The sequence below is a fragment of the Oncorhynchus masou genome, chromosome 24, assembly GCF_036934945.1.
Source record: "Oncorhynchus masou masou isolate Uvic2021 chromosome 24, UVic_Omas_1.1, whole genome shotgun sequence".
In the NCBI taxonomy this organism is placed as follows: domain Eukaryota; kingdom Metazoa; phylum Chordata; class Actinopteri; order Salmoniformes; family Salmonidae; genus Oncorhynchus; species Oncorhynchus masou.
This window is the reverse complement of record NC_088235.1, coordinates 94,354,385-94,374,397: the sequence shown is the minus strand read 5'-3', so window position 1 is coordinate 94,374,397 and position 20,013 is coordinate 94,354,385. Positions and strand designations below refer to the sequence as shown.

Below are 20,013 nucleotides of genomic sequence, written 5' to 3'. Positions count from 1 at the left end.
GTCCTATGTCGACATAACCTGAAAGGCCGCTCAGTAAGAAGGAAGACACTGCTCCAAAACCGCCATAAAAAAAGCCAGACTACGGTTTGCAATTGCACATGGGGAAAAAGATGGTGCTTTTTTTTAGTCCTCTGGTCTAATGAAACAAAAATAGAACTGTTTGGCCATAATGACCATCGTTATGTTTGGAGGAAAAAGGGGGAGGCTTGCAAGCCAAAGAACACCATCCCAACCATGACGCACGGGGGTGGCAGCATCATGTTGTGGGGGTGCTTTGCTGCAGGAGGGACTGGTGCACTTCACAAAATAGATGAGGCTGGGGAAATGATGTGGATATATTGAAGCAACATCTCAGACGTTAAAGCTTGGTCGCAAATGGGTCTACCAAATGAAAAATGACCCCAAGCATACTTCCTAAGTTGTGGCAAAATGGTTTAAGGACAACAAAGTCAAGGTATTGGAGTGGCCATCACAAAGCCCTGACCTCAATCCTATAGAAAATGTGTGGGCAGTACTGTAAAAGCATGTGCGAGCAAGGAGGCCTACAAACCTGACTCAGTTTCACCAGATCTGTCAGGAGGAATGGGCCAAAATTCACCCAACTTATTGTGGGAAGCTTGTGGAAGGCTAGCTGAAACATTTGACCCAAGTTAAAAACAATTTAAAGGCAATGCTACCAACTACTAATTGAGTGTATGTAAACTTTTGACCCACTGGGAATGTGATGAAAGAAATAAAAGCTGAAATAAATAATTCTCTCTATTATTCTGACATTTCACATTCTTAAAATAAAGTGGTGATCATAACTGTCCTAAGACAGGGACTTTTTACTAGGATTAAATGTCAGTAATTGTGGAAAAACTGAGTTTAAATGTTTTTGGCAAAAGTGTATGTAACTTCCGACTTCAACTGTAGTGGTCAAAAGTAGTCCATTATGTAGGTAGGGCTCTGGTCAGAAGTAGTCCACTATATAGGTAGGGCTCTGGTCAGAAGTCGTCCACTATATAGGAAATAGGGTGCCATTTGGAACACAACCTGTGACTCTCTGTCCTGGTGTCAATCAGTTGTACAGAGTAAGTCTGTAGTAAGTTGGTCTGTACTGACTTGGCCTGTACTGAGATGGTCTGTGTTTTCCAGCCTATTCCTGTATACAGAAGAAGCCTAGGTTGAGGGCTGGTCCAAAGAAGAAACTATTCTCAGCTCTCCCACCTGCTGTTGAGGAGATGTACAGACTCACCTGCAGGTATGTAGGACCACAACAAGCTTCTGTCACTTGTCGGTTTTGTTGGCGTCTTGATCTGTTGTGCGTTTCATCCTGTGGCCAAAAGGCACAAATATATCTTGGATTACCCTGTTAATACTGTGAAATGGTCATGTATTGGTTCTAAAATATACACTACATGGCCAAAGGTATGTGGACACCCCTTCAAATGAGTGGATTCAGCTATTTCAGCCACACCCGTTGCTGACAGGTGTATAGAATCGAGCACACAGCCATGCAATCTACAAACAGTAGCAGTAGAATGGCCTTACTGGAGAGCTCAGTGGCACTGTCATAGGATGCCACCTTTCCAACAAATCAAATCAAATATATTTATAAAGCCCTTCTTACATCAGCTGATATCTCAAAGTGCTGTACAGAAACCCAACCTAAAACCCCAAACGGGAAGCAATGCAGGTGTAGAAGCACGGTGGCTAGGAAAAACTCCCTGGAACATAGGATGAAACCTAGAGAGGAACTAGGCTATGAGGGGTGGCCAGTCCACTTCTGGCTGTGCCGGGTGGAGATTATAACAGAACATGGCCAAGATGTTCAAACGTTCATAGATGACCAGCAGGGTCAAATAATAATAATCACAGTGGTTGTCGAGGGTGCAACAGATCAGCACCTCAGGAGTAAATGTCAGTTGGCTTTTCATAGCCGATCATTCAGAGTATCTCGACCGCTCCTGCTGTCTCTAGAGAGTTGAAAACAGCAGGTCTGGGACAGGTAGCACGTCCGGTGAACAGGTCAGGGTTCCATTGCCGCAGGCAGAACAGTTGAAACTGGAGTAGCAGACTGGGGACAGCAAGGAGTCATCAGGCCAGGTAGTCCTGAGGCATGGTCCTAGGGCTCAGGTCCTCCGAGAGAGGGAAAGAAAGAAAGAAAGCGAGCAAGAGAGAGAGAATTAGAGAGAGCATACTTAAATTCACACAGGACACCGGATAAGACAGGAGAAATACTCCAGGTATAACAGGCCCAAGCCCCCCGACACTTAAACTAAGGCATAAATACTGGAGGCTGAGACAGGAGGGGTTGGGAGACACTGTGGCCCCATCCGGCGATATCCCCCTACAGGGCCAAACAGGCAGGATATAACCCCACCCACTTTGCCAAAGCACAGCACCCACACCACTAGAGGGATATCTTCAACCACCAACTTACCATCCTGAGACAAGGCCGGGTATAGCCCACAAAGATTACTGCCACGGCACAACCCAAGGGTGGGCACCAACCCAGACAGGAAGATCACGTCAGTGACTCAACCCACTCAGGTGACGCACCCCTCGTAGGGACGGCATGGAAGAGCTCCAGTTAACCAGTTACTCAGCTCCTTTAATAGGGTTAGAGGCAGAGAATCCCAGTGGAGAGGGGAACCGGCTAGGCAGAGGCAGCAAGGGCAGTTCGTTGCTCCAGTGCCTTCCCGTTCACCTTCACACTCCTGGGCCAGACTACACTCAATCATAGGACCTACTGAAGAGATCAAATCAAATCAAATCAAATTTATTTATATAGCCCTTCGTACATCAGCTGATATCTCAAAGTGCTGTACAGAAACCCAGCATAAAACCCCAAACAGCAAGCAATGCAGGTGTAGAAGCACGGTGGTTAGGAAAAACTCCCTAGAAAGGCCAAAACCTAGGAAGAAACCTAGAGAGGAGCCAGGCTATGTGGGGTGGCCAGTCCTCTTCTGGCTGTGCCGGGTAGAGATTATAACAGAACATGGCCAAGATGTTCAAATGTTCATAAATGACCAGCATGGTCGAATAATAATAAGGCAGAACAGTTGAAACTGGAGCAGCAGCACGGCCAGGTGGACTGGGGACAGCAAGGAGTCATCATGTCAGGTAGTTCTGGGGCATGGTCCTAGGGCTCAGGTCCTCCGAGAGAGAGAAAGAAAGAGAATTAGAGAGAGCATATGTGGGGTGGCCAGTCCTCTTCCGGCTGTGCCGGGTGGAGATTATAACAGAACATGGCCAAGATGTTCAAATGTTCATAAATGACCAGCATGGTCGAATAATAATAAGGTAGAACAGTTGAAACTGGAGCAGCAGCACGGCCAGGTGGACTGGGGACAGCAAGGAGTCATCATATCAGGTAGTCCTGGGGCATGGTCCTAGGGCTCAGGTCCTCTGAGAGAGAGAAGGAGAGAATTAGAGAACGCACACTTAGATTCACACAGGACACCGAATTGGACAGGAGAAGTACTCCAGATATAACAAACTGACCCCAGCCCCCCGACACATAAACTACTGCAGCATAAATACTGGAGGCTGAGACAGGAGGGGTCAGGAGATGACTCTTCAATAAAGACTTAAAGGTTGAGGCCGAGTCTGCCTCTCTCACATGGTTAGGCAGACCATTCCATAAAAATGGAGCTCTATAGGAGAAAGCCCTGCCTCCAGCTGTTTGCTTAGAAATAATTCTAGGGACAGTTAGGAGGCCTGCGTCTTGTGACCATAACGGACGTGTAGGTATGTACAGCAGGACCAAATTGGAAAGATAGGTAGGAGCAAGCCCATGTAATGCTTTGTAGGTTAGCAGTAAAACCTTGAAATCAGCCCTTGCCTTAACAGGAAGCCAGTGTAGAGAGGTTAGCACTGGAGTCATATGATCACATTTTTGGGTTCTAGTCAAGATTCTAGCAGCCGTGTTTAGTACTAACTGAAGTTTATTTAGTGCTTTATCCGGGTAGCCGGAAAGTAGAGCATTGCAGTAGTCTCACCGAGAAGTGACAGAAGCATGGATTAATTTTTCTGCATAATTTTTGGACAGAAAGTTTCTGTCAGTTTGTCAGTCAGTTTGTCAAATGTCTGTCCTGCTAGAGCTTCCTCAGTCACCTGTAAGTGCTGTTATTGTCAAGTGGAAACGTCTAGGAGCAACAATGGCTCAGCCGCGAAGTGGTAGGCCACACAAGCTCACAGAACGTGACCCCCAAAGTGCTGAAGCACGTAGCACGTACAAATCGTCTGTCCACGGTTGCAACACTCACTACCGAGTTCCAAACTGCCTCTGGAAGCAACGTCAGCACAATAACTCTTCGCTTGGGAGATCCATGAAATCGGTTTCCAAGGCCGAGCAGCCGCACACAAGCCTAAGATCACCATGCGCAATGCCAAGCGACGGCTGGTGTGGTGTAAAGCTCGCCACTCTTGAGGGATGAATCATGCTTCACCATCTGGCAGTCCGAGGAAGAATCTGGGTTTGGCCAGGATAACGCTACCTGTTTGGTGAAGGAGGATTAATGGTCTGGGGCTGTTATTCATGGTTTGGGCTAGGCCCCTAAGTTCCAGTGAAGGGAAATCTTAACACTACAGCATACATTGACATTCTTGAAGATTCTGTACTTCCAACTTTGTGGCAACATTTTTGGCAACTGTTTCAGCATGACAATGCCCCATGCACAAAGCGATGTCCATACATAAATGGTTTGTCGAGATCAGTGTGGAAGAACTTGACTGGCCTGCACAGAAGCCAGCGGCACCAATGTGTCGGAGGAAACAACGTACACCTGGCAACCGTGTCAATGTGCATGCGCCTGGCCCACCACAGGAGTCGCTAGAGCGTGAAGGGACAAGGACATCCCGGCCGGCCAAACCCTCCCCTAACCTGGATGACGCTGGGCCAATTGTGCGACGCCTCATGGGTCTCCCAGTCGCAGCCGGCTGCGACACAACCCGGGATCGAACCCGGATCTGTAGTGACGCCTCAAGCACTGCAGTGCCTTAGTCCGCTGTGCCACTCGGGAGGCCCCAAAACTCCATATTAAAATGTCCATGATTCTGGATTGAGATGTTTAACGAGCTTGTGACCACATATTGTATTGTATGAATAGTGTTGCCTCCTCAGATACTAAGTTGTAGGGGTGTAACTGTACATACCAAACCTTTCGCTACCAGGACCTTGGTTCTGTCTGCCCTGTGAACCATAATGAAAACATTAAAAAACTATATTTACGCAATAAAAACACTAGGCCTATAGGCCTCTGCCTTTTGAGTAAATCAAAAAACATTTCAGGCTATTCCGTTAAAACAACTAGAGCCTATGCACATGTTGTAATCAAAATTCAAATCTTAATTTGCGCATTTCATACTGTCCTTTTGTGAGGAATTAGTTATGTACGATGGTGTGTGGTTGGGTCGATAAACCAGAATTGGAGTATCCTCCATCATCATTTAAATCTCCAGTTTGGGAACATTTTGGCTTCCCAGTAGATTACAATGGCGATGGACAGAGAGTTGTGGATGCAACGTTAACAGTATGTTTCTACACTCAACGAAAATAGCCTATGCAGCTGCCAACACCTTAAATATGTTGACACATTTACACCGATATTACCCCAGTTTACCGGAGCAAGACGGAAACGCAAATAAACAATAACTCAACATCGTCTCCCCTCTGCATTCAAGCTGATTCTGATTCTGACCGGACCAAAGCTGATTCTGACCGGGCTAAAGAAATTACAAGAGTGATAGGTAGGCTATGTTTATATATTTTTTACAGCCATTGATTTATAGCTGCGCATATGCACCCATTCTCGGAGGTTGAGAATAGAGGGTTTCAGCACCTTGTGAAAGTGCTCGAACAACGTTATGAACTTCCCTCTTGCGTTGCACCCATTTCAGAAAACATGTAGTACCCGCTCTATATAACCAAACCAAAGCCTAGGTTTACAATGAATTACACGCATTGACCACCTATCACATTACCCTGGAGTGGTAGATGTACCTGCTACAGACACAGCCTCATTATAATGGTGTGTTCGAACCAAGTGGGAAGTGGGAATTTACCACATACGACTGGGGGAAAAAATGTACTCTAACGCCCCTCCAACTGGTATATACTAGTGGGAAACTTGTCTATCATCCTGAGCACCCACTTCTCCCACATGGTATCCTCTGATGTCACCTACTAAGGAAACATTTTCAGCAGTTATATGCAACAACAAAACATTTATATAAAGCAATCTATTAATGTGGTTTTTGAACTCTATCATTTGTTTACAAGCATGATATCTGTACTTTTAGTGTATGGTTGACACAGCTTGTTGGCCATTAGCCAATCAGCATTACTGAATGCATTCAACTGGTATTTATGACTTCACAACTGGTAGATTCCCACTTCCTACATGGTTACAAATGCAGCATCAGAGTGGAAACTTGAGAGGCCCAACATAACAATCCGGTCACAACAGACAATGCAAGTCACATTGTGAATGCTGAATAATGTGAATGGCATTTCATTTTACCACTGTACCAAAACCAAACCGCAATATACACCGAACCGTGGGTTTGGTGAAATGTTACACCCCTACTAAATAGTATCTATGTCTGCAAACCAAACCTAACATAGCCTAGCCTATCCTTCCGTAACCAAACCTAACCTAGCACTCTCCCCCATGCAGATTCTGTGACCTGGTCTTCCAGGGTCCTCTGTCCGTCCAGGAGGATTGGATCAAGCACTTACAAAGACACCTCATGCACACCAGTGTCCCTCATACAGGGGCTGGCATGGTAGAGGTCCTGGGACTACACAAAGAGATGTCCTCCTTCCCCCCCCAGCAGCACCCCTGTCTGGAGCACCCAATGTCCAAATTGCACCCCACAGCCCACGAGCCACTGGAGCACCATGGGCACCCCTGCTTGGAACACCCCGAAACCCACGAGCACCCTGAGCCACATGATGAGCACCCCTTGCATTATGCATATCCCTCATCCAATGAGCACCCCAGCCTGGAGCAGCACACGGCCACGCCCCCTCCGGAGCTTCTTCCAGTGGCTTCCTGAGCTAAAGGGTTGTTTACAACATTTTCACTTTAGATCTTTATCCTGCACATGTAAATATGGATAGATACATATAAATATATAGAGATAAATACAAATATTCTAAAGCTATACATATGTTTTTCTTAATATGCACATGGACCTACTAGCCCTTCTCTCTATTTTTTAAGACTGGTATCTATACTATACTGTAGATGATAAATCTTGTTACTTAGACGTACAGAAAAGTTACAGAATTTACAGTTACAGAGAACTCTACTTGAGATGCAAAAAGGCCAACAACATTCGCTGAAGCTAGAACAGCTGTCAGTTCAGAACCTTGTATCTCAATTTTTTTTACCTAATGTATGCAGTGCAGTTACCTCTTCTACGTTTAAGTGAAGTTTTACTTACAGATAATCTTGCCATATTGCAACATGGACGCATGTTAAATGTGTCTTCTTGTTTCCTTCTTTACACTGTTTAGCAGTCAGTCAGAACTTTGAACCCAATACCAATGGGGCGGCAGGTAGCCTAGTGGTTGGACCGTTGGGCCAGTAACTGAAAGTTTGCTAGATTGAGTCCCTGAGCTGACAAGGTAAAAATCTGTCGTTCTGCCCCTGAACAAGGCAGTTAACCCACCGTTCCTAGTCAGTCATTGTAAATAAGAATTTGTTCTTAACTGACTTGCCTAGTTAAATAAAAATAAACCAAAAGAGACAACTCACACCTCAACATTCTGATAATAGTAAATGCTTTGCCCATTACTTTGAGGCTTTTCTCATTGACAAACATTTAAAGGAGACAGCGTGATAAGATTTAAATTTACACAATATGTACAGGACCAGTCAAAAGTTTGGACACACCTTCTCCTTCAAGGGTTTTTCTTTATTTGTACTCTTTTCTAAATTGTAGAATAATAGTGAAGACATCAAAACTATGAAATAACACATATGGAATCACATAGTAACCAAAAAAGTGTTAAATCAAAATATATTTTATATTTGAGATTCTTCAAAGTAGCCACCCTTTGCCTTGATGACAGCTTACACACTCTTGGCATTCTCTCGACCAGCTTCACCAGGAATTATTTTCCAACAGTCTTGAAGGAGTTCCCACATATGCTGAGCACTCGTTGGCTGATTTTCCTTCACTCTGCGGTCCAACTTATCCTAAACCATCTCAATTGTGTTTAGGTCGGGTGATTGTGGAGGCCAGGTCATATGATGCAGCACTCCATCACTCTCCTTCTTTGTCAAATAGCCTTACACAGCCTGGAGGTGTGTTGGGTCATTGTCCTGTTGAAAAACAAATGATAGTCCCACTAAGCGCAAACCAGATGGGATGGCGTATCGCTGCAGAATGCTGTGGTAGCCATGCTGGTTAAGTGTGCCTTGAATTCTAAATTAATCACTGACAGTGTGACCAGCAAAGCACCCCCGCACCATCAAACCTCCTCCATGCTTCACAGTGGGGACCACTCAAATCAAATTTTATTGGGCACATACAGGTGCGGGTTTAGCGAAATGCTTGTGCTTCTAGCTCCAACAGTGCAGTATTATCCAACAAGTAATATCTAACAAATTACACAACATATACCCAATACACACAAATCTAAGTAGGAATGAATTAAGACTATATACATATGGACTAGCGATGTCAGAGTGGAATGGACTAAGATACAGTAGAATAGTATGGAAAACAGTATATACATGAGATAAGTAATGCAAGATATGTAAACATTACTTGTTTGAATGAGATACCGTAGAATAGTATAGAAAACAGTACATACAGTTGAAGTTGGAAGTTTACATACAATAAGGTTGGAGTCATAAAAACTTGTTTTTCCAACCACTCCGGGTTGAAGTCGGAAGTTTACATACACCTTAGTCGGATGTTTACATACACCTTATTTTAAGAATGTGTAATGTCAGAATAATAGTAGAGAGTGATTTATTTCAGCTTTTATTTCTTTCATCACATTCCCAGTGGTTCAGAAGTTTACATACAGTCAATTAGTATTTGGTAGCATTTCCTTTAAATGGTTTAACTTGGGTCAAATGTTTCAGTAGCCTTCCACAAGCTTCCCACAATAAGTTGGGTGAATTTTGGCCCATTCCTCCTTCCTCACACATGCTTTTTAAGTTCTGCCCACACATTTTCTAAGTAGGAATTAATTAAGATAGGATTGAGGTCAGGGCTTCATGATGGCCACTCCAATACCTTGACTTTGTTGTCCTTAAGCCATTTTGCCACAACTTAGGAAGTATGCTTGGGGTCATTGTCCATTTGGAACACCCATTTGCGACCAAGCTTTAACTTTCTGACTGATGTCTGAGATGTTGCTTCAATATATCCACATAAAGTCCCCTCCTCATGAAGCCATCTATTTTGTGAAGTGCACCAGTCCCTCCTGTAGCAAAGCACTCCCACAACATGATGCTGCCACCCCCGTGCATCATGGTTGGGTTGGTGTTATTTGGCTTGCAAGCCTCCCCCTTTTTGCTCCAAACATAACGATGGTCATTATGGCCAAACAGTTCTATTTGTGTTTCATTAGACCAGAGGACATTTCTCCAAAAAGTACCATCTTTGTCCCCATGTGCAGTTGCAAACCGTAGTCTGGCTTTTTTATGGCGGTTTTGGAGCAGTGGCTTCTTCCTTGCTGAGCAGCCTTTTAGGTTATGTCGATATAGGACTCGTTTTACTGTGGATATAGATAATTTTATACCGGTTTCCTCCAGCATCTTCACAAGGTCCTTTGCTGTTGTTCTGGGATTGATTTGCACTTATTGCACCAAAGTACATTCATCTCTAGGAGACAGAACGCTTCTTCTTCCTTAGTGGTATGATGGATGCGTGGTCCCATGGTGTTTATGCTTGCGTACTATTGTTTGTACAGATGAACGTGGTAGCTTCAGTTGTTTGGAAATTGCTCCCAAAGATGAACAAGACTTGTGGAGGTCGACAAAAAAATGTTTAGGTCTTGGCTGACTTTTGATTTTCCCTTGTCAAACAATGAGGCACTGAATTTGAAGGTAGGCCTTGAAATACATCCACATGTACACCTCCAATTGACTCAAATTATGTCAATTAGCATCAGAAGCTTCTAAAGCCATGACATTATTTTCAGGAATTTTCCAAGATGTTTAAAGGCACAGTCAACTTAGTGTATGTAAACTTCTGACCCACTGGAATTGTGATACAGTGAATTATAAGTGAAAATATCTGTCAACAGTTGTTGGAAAAATTACTTGTGTCATGCACAAAGTAGATGTCCTAACCGACTTGCCAAAACTATAGTTTGTTAACAAGACATTTGTGGAGTGGGTGAAAAATGAGTTTTAATGACTCCAACCTAAGTGTACAGTGCCTTGTGAAAGTATTCGGCCCCCTTGAACTTTGCGACCTTTTGCCACATTTCAAGCTTCAAACATAAAGATATAAAACTGTATTTTTTTGTGAAGAATCAACAACAAGTGGAACACAATCATGAAGTGGAACGACATTTATTGGATATTTTAAACTTTTTTAACTAATCAAAAACTGAAAAATTGGGCGTGCAAAATGATTCAGCCCCCTTAAGTTAATACTTTGTAGCGCCACCTTTTGCTGCGATTACAGCTGTAAGTCGCTTGGGGTATGTCTCTATCAGTTTTGCACATCGAGAGACTGAATTTTTTTCCCATTCCTCCTTGCAAAACAACTCGAGCTCAGTGAGGTTGGATGGAGAGCATTTGTGAACAGCAGTTTTCAGTTCTTTCCACATATTCTCGATTGGATTTAGGTCTGGACTTTGACTTGGCCATTCTAACACCTGGATATGTTTATTTTTGAACCATTCCATTGTAGATTTTGCTTTATGTTTTGGATCATTGTCTTGTTGGAAGACAAATCTCCGTCCCAGTCTCAGGTCTTTTGCAGACTCCATCAGGTTTTCTTCCAGAATGGTCCTGTATCTGTATTTGGCTCCATCCATCTTCCCATCAATTTTAACCATCTTCCCTGTCCCTGCTGAAGAAAAGCAGGCCCAAACCATGATGCTGCCACCACCATGTTTGACAGTGGGTATGGTGTGTTCAGGGTGATGAGCTGTGTTGCTTTTACGCCAAACATAACGTTTTGCCTTGTTGCCAAAAAGTTCAATTTTGGTTTCATCTGACCAGAGCACCTTCTTCCACATGTTTGGTGTGTTTCCCAGGTGGCTTGTGGCAAACTTTAAACAACACTTTTTATGGATATCTTTAAGAAATGGCTTTCTTCTTGCCACTCTTCCATAAAGGCCAGATTTGTGCAATATACGACTGATTGTTGTCCTATGGAAAGAGTCTCCCACCTCAGCTTTAGATATCTGCAGTTCATCCAGAGTGATCATGGGCCTCTTGGCTGCATCTCTGATCAGTCTTCTCCTTGTATGAGCTGAAAGTTTAGAGGGACGGCCAGGTCTTGGTAGATTTGCAGTGGTCTGATACTCTTTCCATTTCAATATTATCGCTTGCACAGTGCTCTTTGGTATGTTTAAAGCTTGGGAAATCGTTTTGTATCCAAATCCAGCTTTAAACTTCTTCACAACAGTATCTCGGACCTGCCTGGTGTGTTCCTTGTTCTTCATGATGCTCTCTGCGCTTTTAACGGACCTCTGAGACTATCACAGTGCAGGTGCATTTATACAGAGAATTGATTACACACAGATGGATTGTATTTATCATCATTAGTCATTTAGGTCAACATTGGATCATTCAGAGATCCTCACTGAACTTCTGGAGAGAGTTTGCTGCACTGAAAGTAAAGGGGCTGAATAATTTTGCATGCCCAATTTTTCAGTTTTTGATTTGTTAAAAAAGTTTGAAATATCCAATAAATGTCGTTCCACTTCATGATTGTGTCCCACTTGTTGTTGATTCTTCACAAAAAAATACAGTTTTATATCTTTATGTTTGAAGCCTGAAATGTGGCAAAAGGTCGCAAAGTTCAAGGGGGCCGAATACTTTCGCAAGGCACTGTATGTAAACTTCTGACTTCAACTGTACATATGAGATGAGTAATTCCAGATATGTAAACATTATTAAAGTGACTGGTGTTCCATTCCTTAAAGTGGCCAGTGATTCCTAGTCTATGCCTATAGGCAGCAGCCTCTAATGCTCTAGTGATAGCTGTTTAACAGTCTGATGGCCTCGAGATAAAAGCTGTTTTTCAGTCTCTCTGTCCCAGCTTTGAGACACCTGTACTGACCTTGCCTTCTGGATGATAGCGGGGTGAACAGGCAGTGGCTTATGTCCTTGGTGATCTTTTTGACCTTCCTGTGACATAGGTGTCCAGGAGGGTGGGTAGTTTGCACCCGTGTGGAGATCATCCGTTCACCTACTTTGCGTCTCACAACGACACAGTGGTTGGAACCAAAAATCTCAAATTTGGACTCATCAGACCAAAGGACAGATTTCCACCGGCTTATGTCCCCTGCTCATGTTTCTCAGCCCAAGCAAGTCTCTTCCTATTATTGGTGTCCTTTAGTAGTGGTTTCTTTGCAGCAATTCAACCTTTAAGGCCTGATTCACGCAGTCTGAACAGTGAGTGTTGAGATGTGACTGTTGCTTGAACTCTGTGAAGAATTTATTTGGGCTGCTATCTGAGGTGCAGTTAACTCTAATGAACTTATCCTCTGCAGCAGAGGTACCTCTGGGTCTTCCTTTCCTGTGGCAGTCCTCATGAGAGCCAGTTTCAGCATAGCGCTTGATGGGTTTTGCGACTGCATTTGAAAAAACCTTTGAAGCTCTTGAAATTTTCCACATTGACTGACCATGTCTTAAAGTAACAATGGACGGTCATTCCTCTTTGCTTATTTGAGCTGTTCTTGCCATAATATGGACTTGGTCTTTTACCAAATAGGGCATTTTTCTGTATACCACCCATAACTTGTCACAACACAACTGATTGGCTCAAACGCATTAAGAAGGAAAGATATTCCACAAATGTACTTTAAATAAGGCACACCTGTTAATTGAAATGCATTCCACGTGACTACATCATGAAGCTGGTTGAGAGAATGCCATGAACGTGCAAAGGTGACATCAAGGCAAAGGGTGGCTACTTTGAAGAATCTCAAACATATTTGGATTCCATATGTGGTATTTCATAATTTTGACGTCTTCACTATTATTCTACAATGTAGAAAATAGTATTTAAAAAAACAACAAATTAAACCTTTGAATGAGTAGGTATGTCCAAACCTTTGACTGGTACTGTATATACACTTTCTGGCTCTGCAGCTCCAAATTTACCGTAAAAATCAGTATCACAGTTATCACTGACCTTGTAACCTTGCGTACTGTTCGACAATGCAAAAAACTTTCTCTAAAACATATTAGTTACACTTGAATAATGCAATGATTCACAAGTATATAGACAATTAAGGGGTTTATTTATGTTCGTACACGCATTAAATGTAGCTTGAAAGACAATGACACAGATAGCATGTTAGCATATCAAACATGAACAATTCTCCCTCATTCGAATATAAAAGTAAGGTTTCAGCACATTAAAGTTACCTTAGAACAAACCAGGCTTCATCTTATCAGTATCATGGAAGTCATTATATGAGGTAAATGCAAAATTGCGAATGAAAACGTTTTTCCTGGTGAGTTGATCAGCTTCTTGCTGCATGCTTCTTGACTGGATTGTGACTGAGCAGCCAAAGCAGGAAAACGAAGTTGAGCTTCCCTTTCTTAAAGCTCCGGTGACAATTTCAGAACGTAACCGGCTGTTACTGCAAATTCAGGTGAAAGCTCAATCAAACAAGTCTCAAATATAATGAAAATGTCTTTACATTTCAGCTGTTTCAAAAACATTGTTCTGCTATTAGTATTGTTAATGTTGGGCTCAGCGAGACAATTCTGTTTACACTGCCCTGCTCAGAGGGAGGAAACTGTCGGGCGAGTGTCTTGTGCGAGCTTCGGAGGTAGCATTCGAGATGTGAGAAATAAGCAAGTTTACATTACAGTTATATCTCAAGAATCTCTCGAGATGATCCTTAAAGGGATATTTTGGGATTTTGGCAATGGCCCCGTATCTATTTCCCCAGAGTCAGATGAAATCTTGGATACCTTGTGTGACCAGTATGAAGGAAGTTAAAGGTAGTTTTGCAATTCAATGCTAACTAGCATTAGCGCAATGGCTGGAAGCCTATGGGTATCTGCTAGCAATGACTGGAGTCTATGGGTATCTACCCATAGACTTCCAGCCATTGCGTTAACTCTAGGTACTGTAGCAATTGCTCTAGCGTAAGTTAGCAACTTCCTTCATACTACATACAAATGGTATCCACAAGCTCTGGGGGAGTAGATAAAATCACGAATTATCCCTTTAATTCTCATCAATGAGAATATACCCTTTAACTGTAGCCATAGGAGTCACAATCAGAATACAGGGTCAATCATTCATATCACAAATTATATGCATTGCTAAAACTGTCCTTATTGTATGTATGTACACTATCTGCTTTCTCTCCAACGTTTATGCTGATTATTTACTATTTGGCTTGTTCTGACTTAAACAGTAGGCTAACTGTAATTACGATGTGTTCTAATTTTATGTTAATCAAGCAAAGATCTCAAATATCAATGTTAGATTTTATTTTACTGAAATATTCTAAACAAGTTTGAATGTTGGGTTACTGGATTTGTGTAGAGTGTAAACTGAGTAGCCCATCAATATCATGCAATGCAATCTTACCTCTGAAGTGTTTCATGGGAATGGACTTGCTTCAAACCACTGCTTCATTAGTTTAACTAGGAACCTTTGCTAATTTGCTAACGTTGTCAAATAAGCATACAGAAGCAGTGGATTGAAGCTACCTACTGCCGCACACTGGTTGAATCAACGTTGTTTCAATGTAATTCGTCAACGTATTGTAACGTGGACTCAACGTGGAAAATAATTTGGATTTGAAAGAAGTCACAAACCAGTAGTGTTTTCATCTAATTTCAACCAGTGTTGTAAACATTGAAATTAGGGTAAAACTTCAACCTAAATACATTCACTGAACCTGATTAACAGGTTGTTACACCAATGAAATTTCTACATAATCATAAAAGCTATGTATACGTTGAAATTGTGTTGAAAATGTAATAGAAATGTATAAAAAAATGTCATCATATATTCAATATGCACTGAGAATACCAAACATTAGGAACACCTTCCTAATATTGACTTGCACTCCCCCATTTACCCTCAGAACAGCCTCAATTCGTCGGGGGGTGGACTCAACAAGGTGTCGAAAACGTTCCACATGGATGCTGGCCCATGTTGATTCCAATGCATCCCACAGTTGTGTCAAGTTGGCTGGATGTTCTTTGGGTGGTGGACCATTCTTGATACACACAGGAAACTGTTGAGTGTGAAAAACGCAGCAGTGTTGCAGTTCTTGACACAAACTGGTGCTCCTGGCACATTCCAAGGCACTTAAATATTTTGTCTTGCCCATTCACCCTCTGAATGGCACGCATGCACAATCCATGTCTCAATTGTCTCAAGGCTTAGAAATCCTTCTTTAACCTATATCCTTCCCTTCATCTACACATATTGAAGTGCATTTAACAAGTGACATCAATAAGGGATCGTAGCCTACTGGTATATGAGGAGTAATGCATTTCAGTGAGAAATAATCTACATTGCCAGATGCATACCTCTTTGTACCCCGCTTAGTTTTGGAAATGAGCTGTGTTTGTTTCAGCTGAGCTACCATGTCAAAACATTTAGACATTGATCAGCTTCCAAACTCATTTGCGTAGACTACCTAAATAACATTGAATATTTGAAAGTAACTCCTCTTCACAAGCGGTATGTGAAAGTAAATTCACAGTGAGGTGGGTTTATGTAGGCTCCATCTGATTTGCCCAAAGGACACCATAATTTCAATGTGAAGCTAGGTATACTATCATTCATCCATGGTTGATTGGATCTTTGGAAGTTTAGAAGTAGTTACCATTAGCCCTATAAATAGAATGCCAAATTTATGATATTAATAATACACTTTTAGTGTATTATGGATATTGTTTTGGATATTGTTTTGTATATGAAGGATGATTGGTTGATTTCAAATGTTTGATTCACGTCTCCATGTCAACCAAAAATCTAAGTTGAAAAATATTTGAAGTGCATTTAAAGTTTGATTTGATTTAGTGCTATCATTTTACTCTGATTTTTGGTTTACATGGAGATGTGAATCCAACATATTAATAAGTAATTTGAAGATAAACTGGATATTGAATTGTGAACACAACCAAATATCAATTATCAACATTTGAAGGAGCACTTGCACACCCTGAACCAACACTTGCACTTGACTCTCCCCCCTCCCCCTTTCTATATCTGATTTTGCTGATAGTTACTTTATTGAGGAAAAGTGTACTTACTATTCCTGTGATACTGTATGTGGTTGTCCCACCTAGCTATCTTAAAATTAATGCACTAATTGCTCTGGATAAGAGCATCTGCTAAATTACTAAAATGGAAAACATTTATATATTATGAATAACGTATATAAAACACAATATCCAAAGGTAAAAGTGTATTATTAATATATATTTATTTAACTAGGCAAGTCAATTAAATTCTTATTTACAATGACAGCCTACCCCAGCCAACTGTACACCGCCCTATGGGACTCCTAATAGAGCCTGGATTTGAGCCAGGGACTGTAGTGACGCCTCTTGCATTGAGATGCAGTGCCTTAGACCACTGAGCCACTCAGGAATATCATGAATTTGGCATGCTATTTATAGGGCTAATGGTAACTACTTCTAAACTTCCGAAGATGCAATCAACCTTGGACGAATGCTAGAATACCTAGCTTCAAGTTGAAATTATGGTGTCCTTTGGGCAAATCAAATGTTAATGTAGCCTACGTAAACCCTACCTCACTCCAAATTTACTTTCACAATCAGCTTGTGTGAGAAAAGTTAGAGGAGTTATTTAGTTATTTGGGCCTAGGTTGTCTACACAAATTAGTATGGAATCAATGTGTAACTGTCTTGACATAATAGCTCAGCTGAATCGAACACATCTTGTTTCTGAAGCTAAGCAGAGTACATAGTGTTAGGTATCTTTTCTCACTGAATTGCATTACCCTTTATATAACAGTAGGAGTCAATGTTCAGGCAGGACTTGTTGGACGGTAGCTTCACATTTTATTTCAATATACCTCTTTATTTATGTCGATAGCATGACGTTAAAACAATGACGTTGATTCCAACATACCATTTTACCATTCAGTACAAATAAATTGTCTAATCAAATATGAAATTCAACAAAATATGTTTTATGTTTTTAACTTAATTTTAACATTTACATAGTTCTGATGATTATGTTGAAATTAGATTGATGTAACAACCTGTTAGTCGGGTTAAGTCAATGTATTTAAGTTGAAGTTATACCCTAATTTCAATGTTTAAGTTAAGACGCTGGTTGAAATTAGATGAAAACAGTACTGGATGATGACATTCTTCAAATGAATTTTCAACGTTGATTCCACGTCACAATACGAATTACATTGATTCAACCAGTTTGTGCCCAGTGGGTAGTCTCTCTTCCAAAAAAAAACATTAAGATGTAAGACAAAAGATTAAGCAAGGCTGAGATAGTGGTGAAATATTGCTTTAAGGCATTTATTAGGCCTAGTTAATGAAGCACATTCTTCTGTACCGTTCTTTGATGATTCAACACCACCAAGCACTACTTTCTAATATTATGGAGAACTTAACTTTCCCTTCCGAAATTGATTTTACAGCCCAATAAAATGACTAGAAGCATTTTAATCTAAGTCAAGTTACAATGTAAATCACATTTTCATGGCGCTTAAACTTCCAGATATATATTATATTATGCTAAGTAAAATACATAAGCTTAATGTTTTATTCATCTGGACAGCACTAGTTGATGTCTGAGAGATGTGAATGTACTGTAATAAGGTCTGGTTGGTTTAACATCCATACCTCATGTTGGATGTATTAAGAAAGAAGGCTCTATATACCATGTATTCATTAAGCTTTCTGTAGTAAATATAGCAAAAACTTGCTGAAATAAGATACTGAAATAAAATACTTGAATTGGCCTTTTTACTTGTTAATTTGCTTCATATATTTTAACTTGTTGAAGTACATCAAGTACATTTTTCCCCCAATTTTTGTTTTGTGTTTTTTTAAATTATTGGTCCCTCACCCCCTAACAAATCCTGCTGACTTCGTCTATACAGTTGTGGCTCTACAGAAGAAATATACACTGATTTTATATAACCTGCCATTCACCTTTTGTTTTTAGCTTTTGTGATTAGAATGTTTGGTTGGTGTGACTGCTGTTTTATCATAACAATTTCTGGGTTCTTCGTAGGGCCCTGGTCAAAAGTATTGCATTATATATGGAATAGCAGGCCATTTGGGATGCACGCACATCTGCTAGAAACCCAACTCATGGCACATGGGGCTAACCCTGCAGTTTATCCTGGACGATCAAAGCTGTACAAACCAATTGTCATCATGTTCCTCCGGAGGGGATTCTCAAGTACATTAATGCTCCTTCTCAGGGAAATAATTGTGCCACTCTGTGACTTCATTAGGTCTCCTGGCTGTTTCAAAAGATGATCTCTGCGGTGGTTGGGGGCCACGTCGCGGGCAGACAGCGTCCCAAGGGGCCCCATGAATAAAAAACAGAGAGAGATTATAATGAGATTGTGCCAGCCATGACCAGGAGTGTAGTTTTTATTATTTCACTGGCAACCAGGAGAGAGAGAGAAAGAGAGAGTGGGAGAGAGAGGAGGAGAGGAACATAAATGTGTTATGGTGGAAGGAGCCACAATGGCCATCTGCCATAGTGGTGCGGTGATAGCTAGTAGCAGACCAGAGCATTAGGGCCTGGGAATCAACATCATCCCCTTATTCCTCTGATTGAATAAAGAGAAAGCATGTAACGTATATGCAGCGAGTCAGGAAGCAGGTGCAGAAGGTGAGTTTAATAATAATAAACATGAAGATAACACAAAACAGGAGAAGCTTACTAAACGTAACCAAAACCAATACTGCCTGATGACTGAGGCTACTGATGGCTATATGAAAGGAGAGTAATCAGGGTGGTGATGAAGTTCAGGGGAGCAGGTGTGCGCAATGTCGGTTTCCAGGACCGGTGGTTAGTGGACCGGAGACGATGAGCGCTGGAGGGAGGGAACAGGATTAGGCGTGACAGTACCCCCCCGATGCAGGGCTCCAGCCGCAGGATGACGATAGCCAAAAGAACAGCCTCGAGGGCGAGGAGCGGACTGGTCCGGACGGCGGAAATGGAAATCCCGGATGATGTTAGGGTCCAGGACCGTACCCTTCCCAGTCCACCAGGTACTGGAGCCAACCCCCACAACATTGGGATTCCAGGAGGGACCTACCAGCATCCCACCAATTTGTAAGTCGCTCTGGATAAGAGCGTCTGCTAAATGACTTAAATGTAAATGTAAATAGGTGGGGGTCTCCTCAATGTCCAGGGGAGGCGAAAGGGTGTCGCGGGGGACGGCATCATCCAGGGGACCAGGAACCACCAGCCTGAGGGAAACTTGAAATGGGGGTTAGATTCAGTAGTTAGTGGGGAGTTGTAATCTTTAGGTTACCTCATTGACCCTCCGGAGGACTTTGAAGGGCCCCACAAACCGGGTCAGCCCGGTGGAGGAGTGATGCAGTGAATTCTGGGTGTACCCTGCCTAGGGAAGGAGCCGGGGCCATTCCCCCTGACGGTCCTGGCAGTGACTCCTAAGGAACCTCCCCAGGTCTTGGTTCATTCTTTCCACCTGCCTGTTGGACTGAGGCCGGTACCCAGGAGTGAGGCTGACCGTCAGCTTCTCCATTAGGGCTCTCCATACCCATGATGTGAATTAGGGGCCACGGTCGGAGACAATGTCCTCCGAAAGGCACAGTGCCCGGAAGACCTGCTAGAGCAGTGCCTCAGCGACCTGGAGAG

General features: G+C 42.2%; 1 protein-coding gene across 1 annotated transcript in view; it reads left to right on the top strand.

Annotated features, from left to right (window-relative positions):
* The window catches only part of LOC135513055 (zinc finger protein 644-like), a 36,919-nt gene extending 29,161 nt beyond the window's left edge, over positions 1-7,758 (top strand). Inside the window, exons 8-9 of the mRNA XM_064935714.1 lie at positions 1,138-1,243; positions 6,666-7,758. Of these exons, the coding sequence (XP_064791786.1) occupies positions 1,138-1,243; positions 6,666-7,047 (488 nt within the window). The 3' untranslated portion in view covers positions 7,048-7,758. The remainder of the gene's footprint in view (positions 1-1,137; positions 1,244-6,665) is intronic.
* The last annotated feature ends 12,255 nt before the right edge of the window (positions 7,759-20,013 follow it).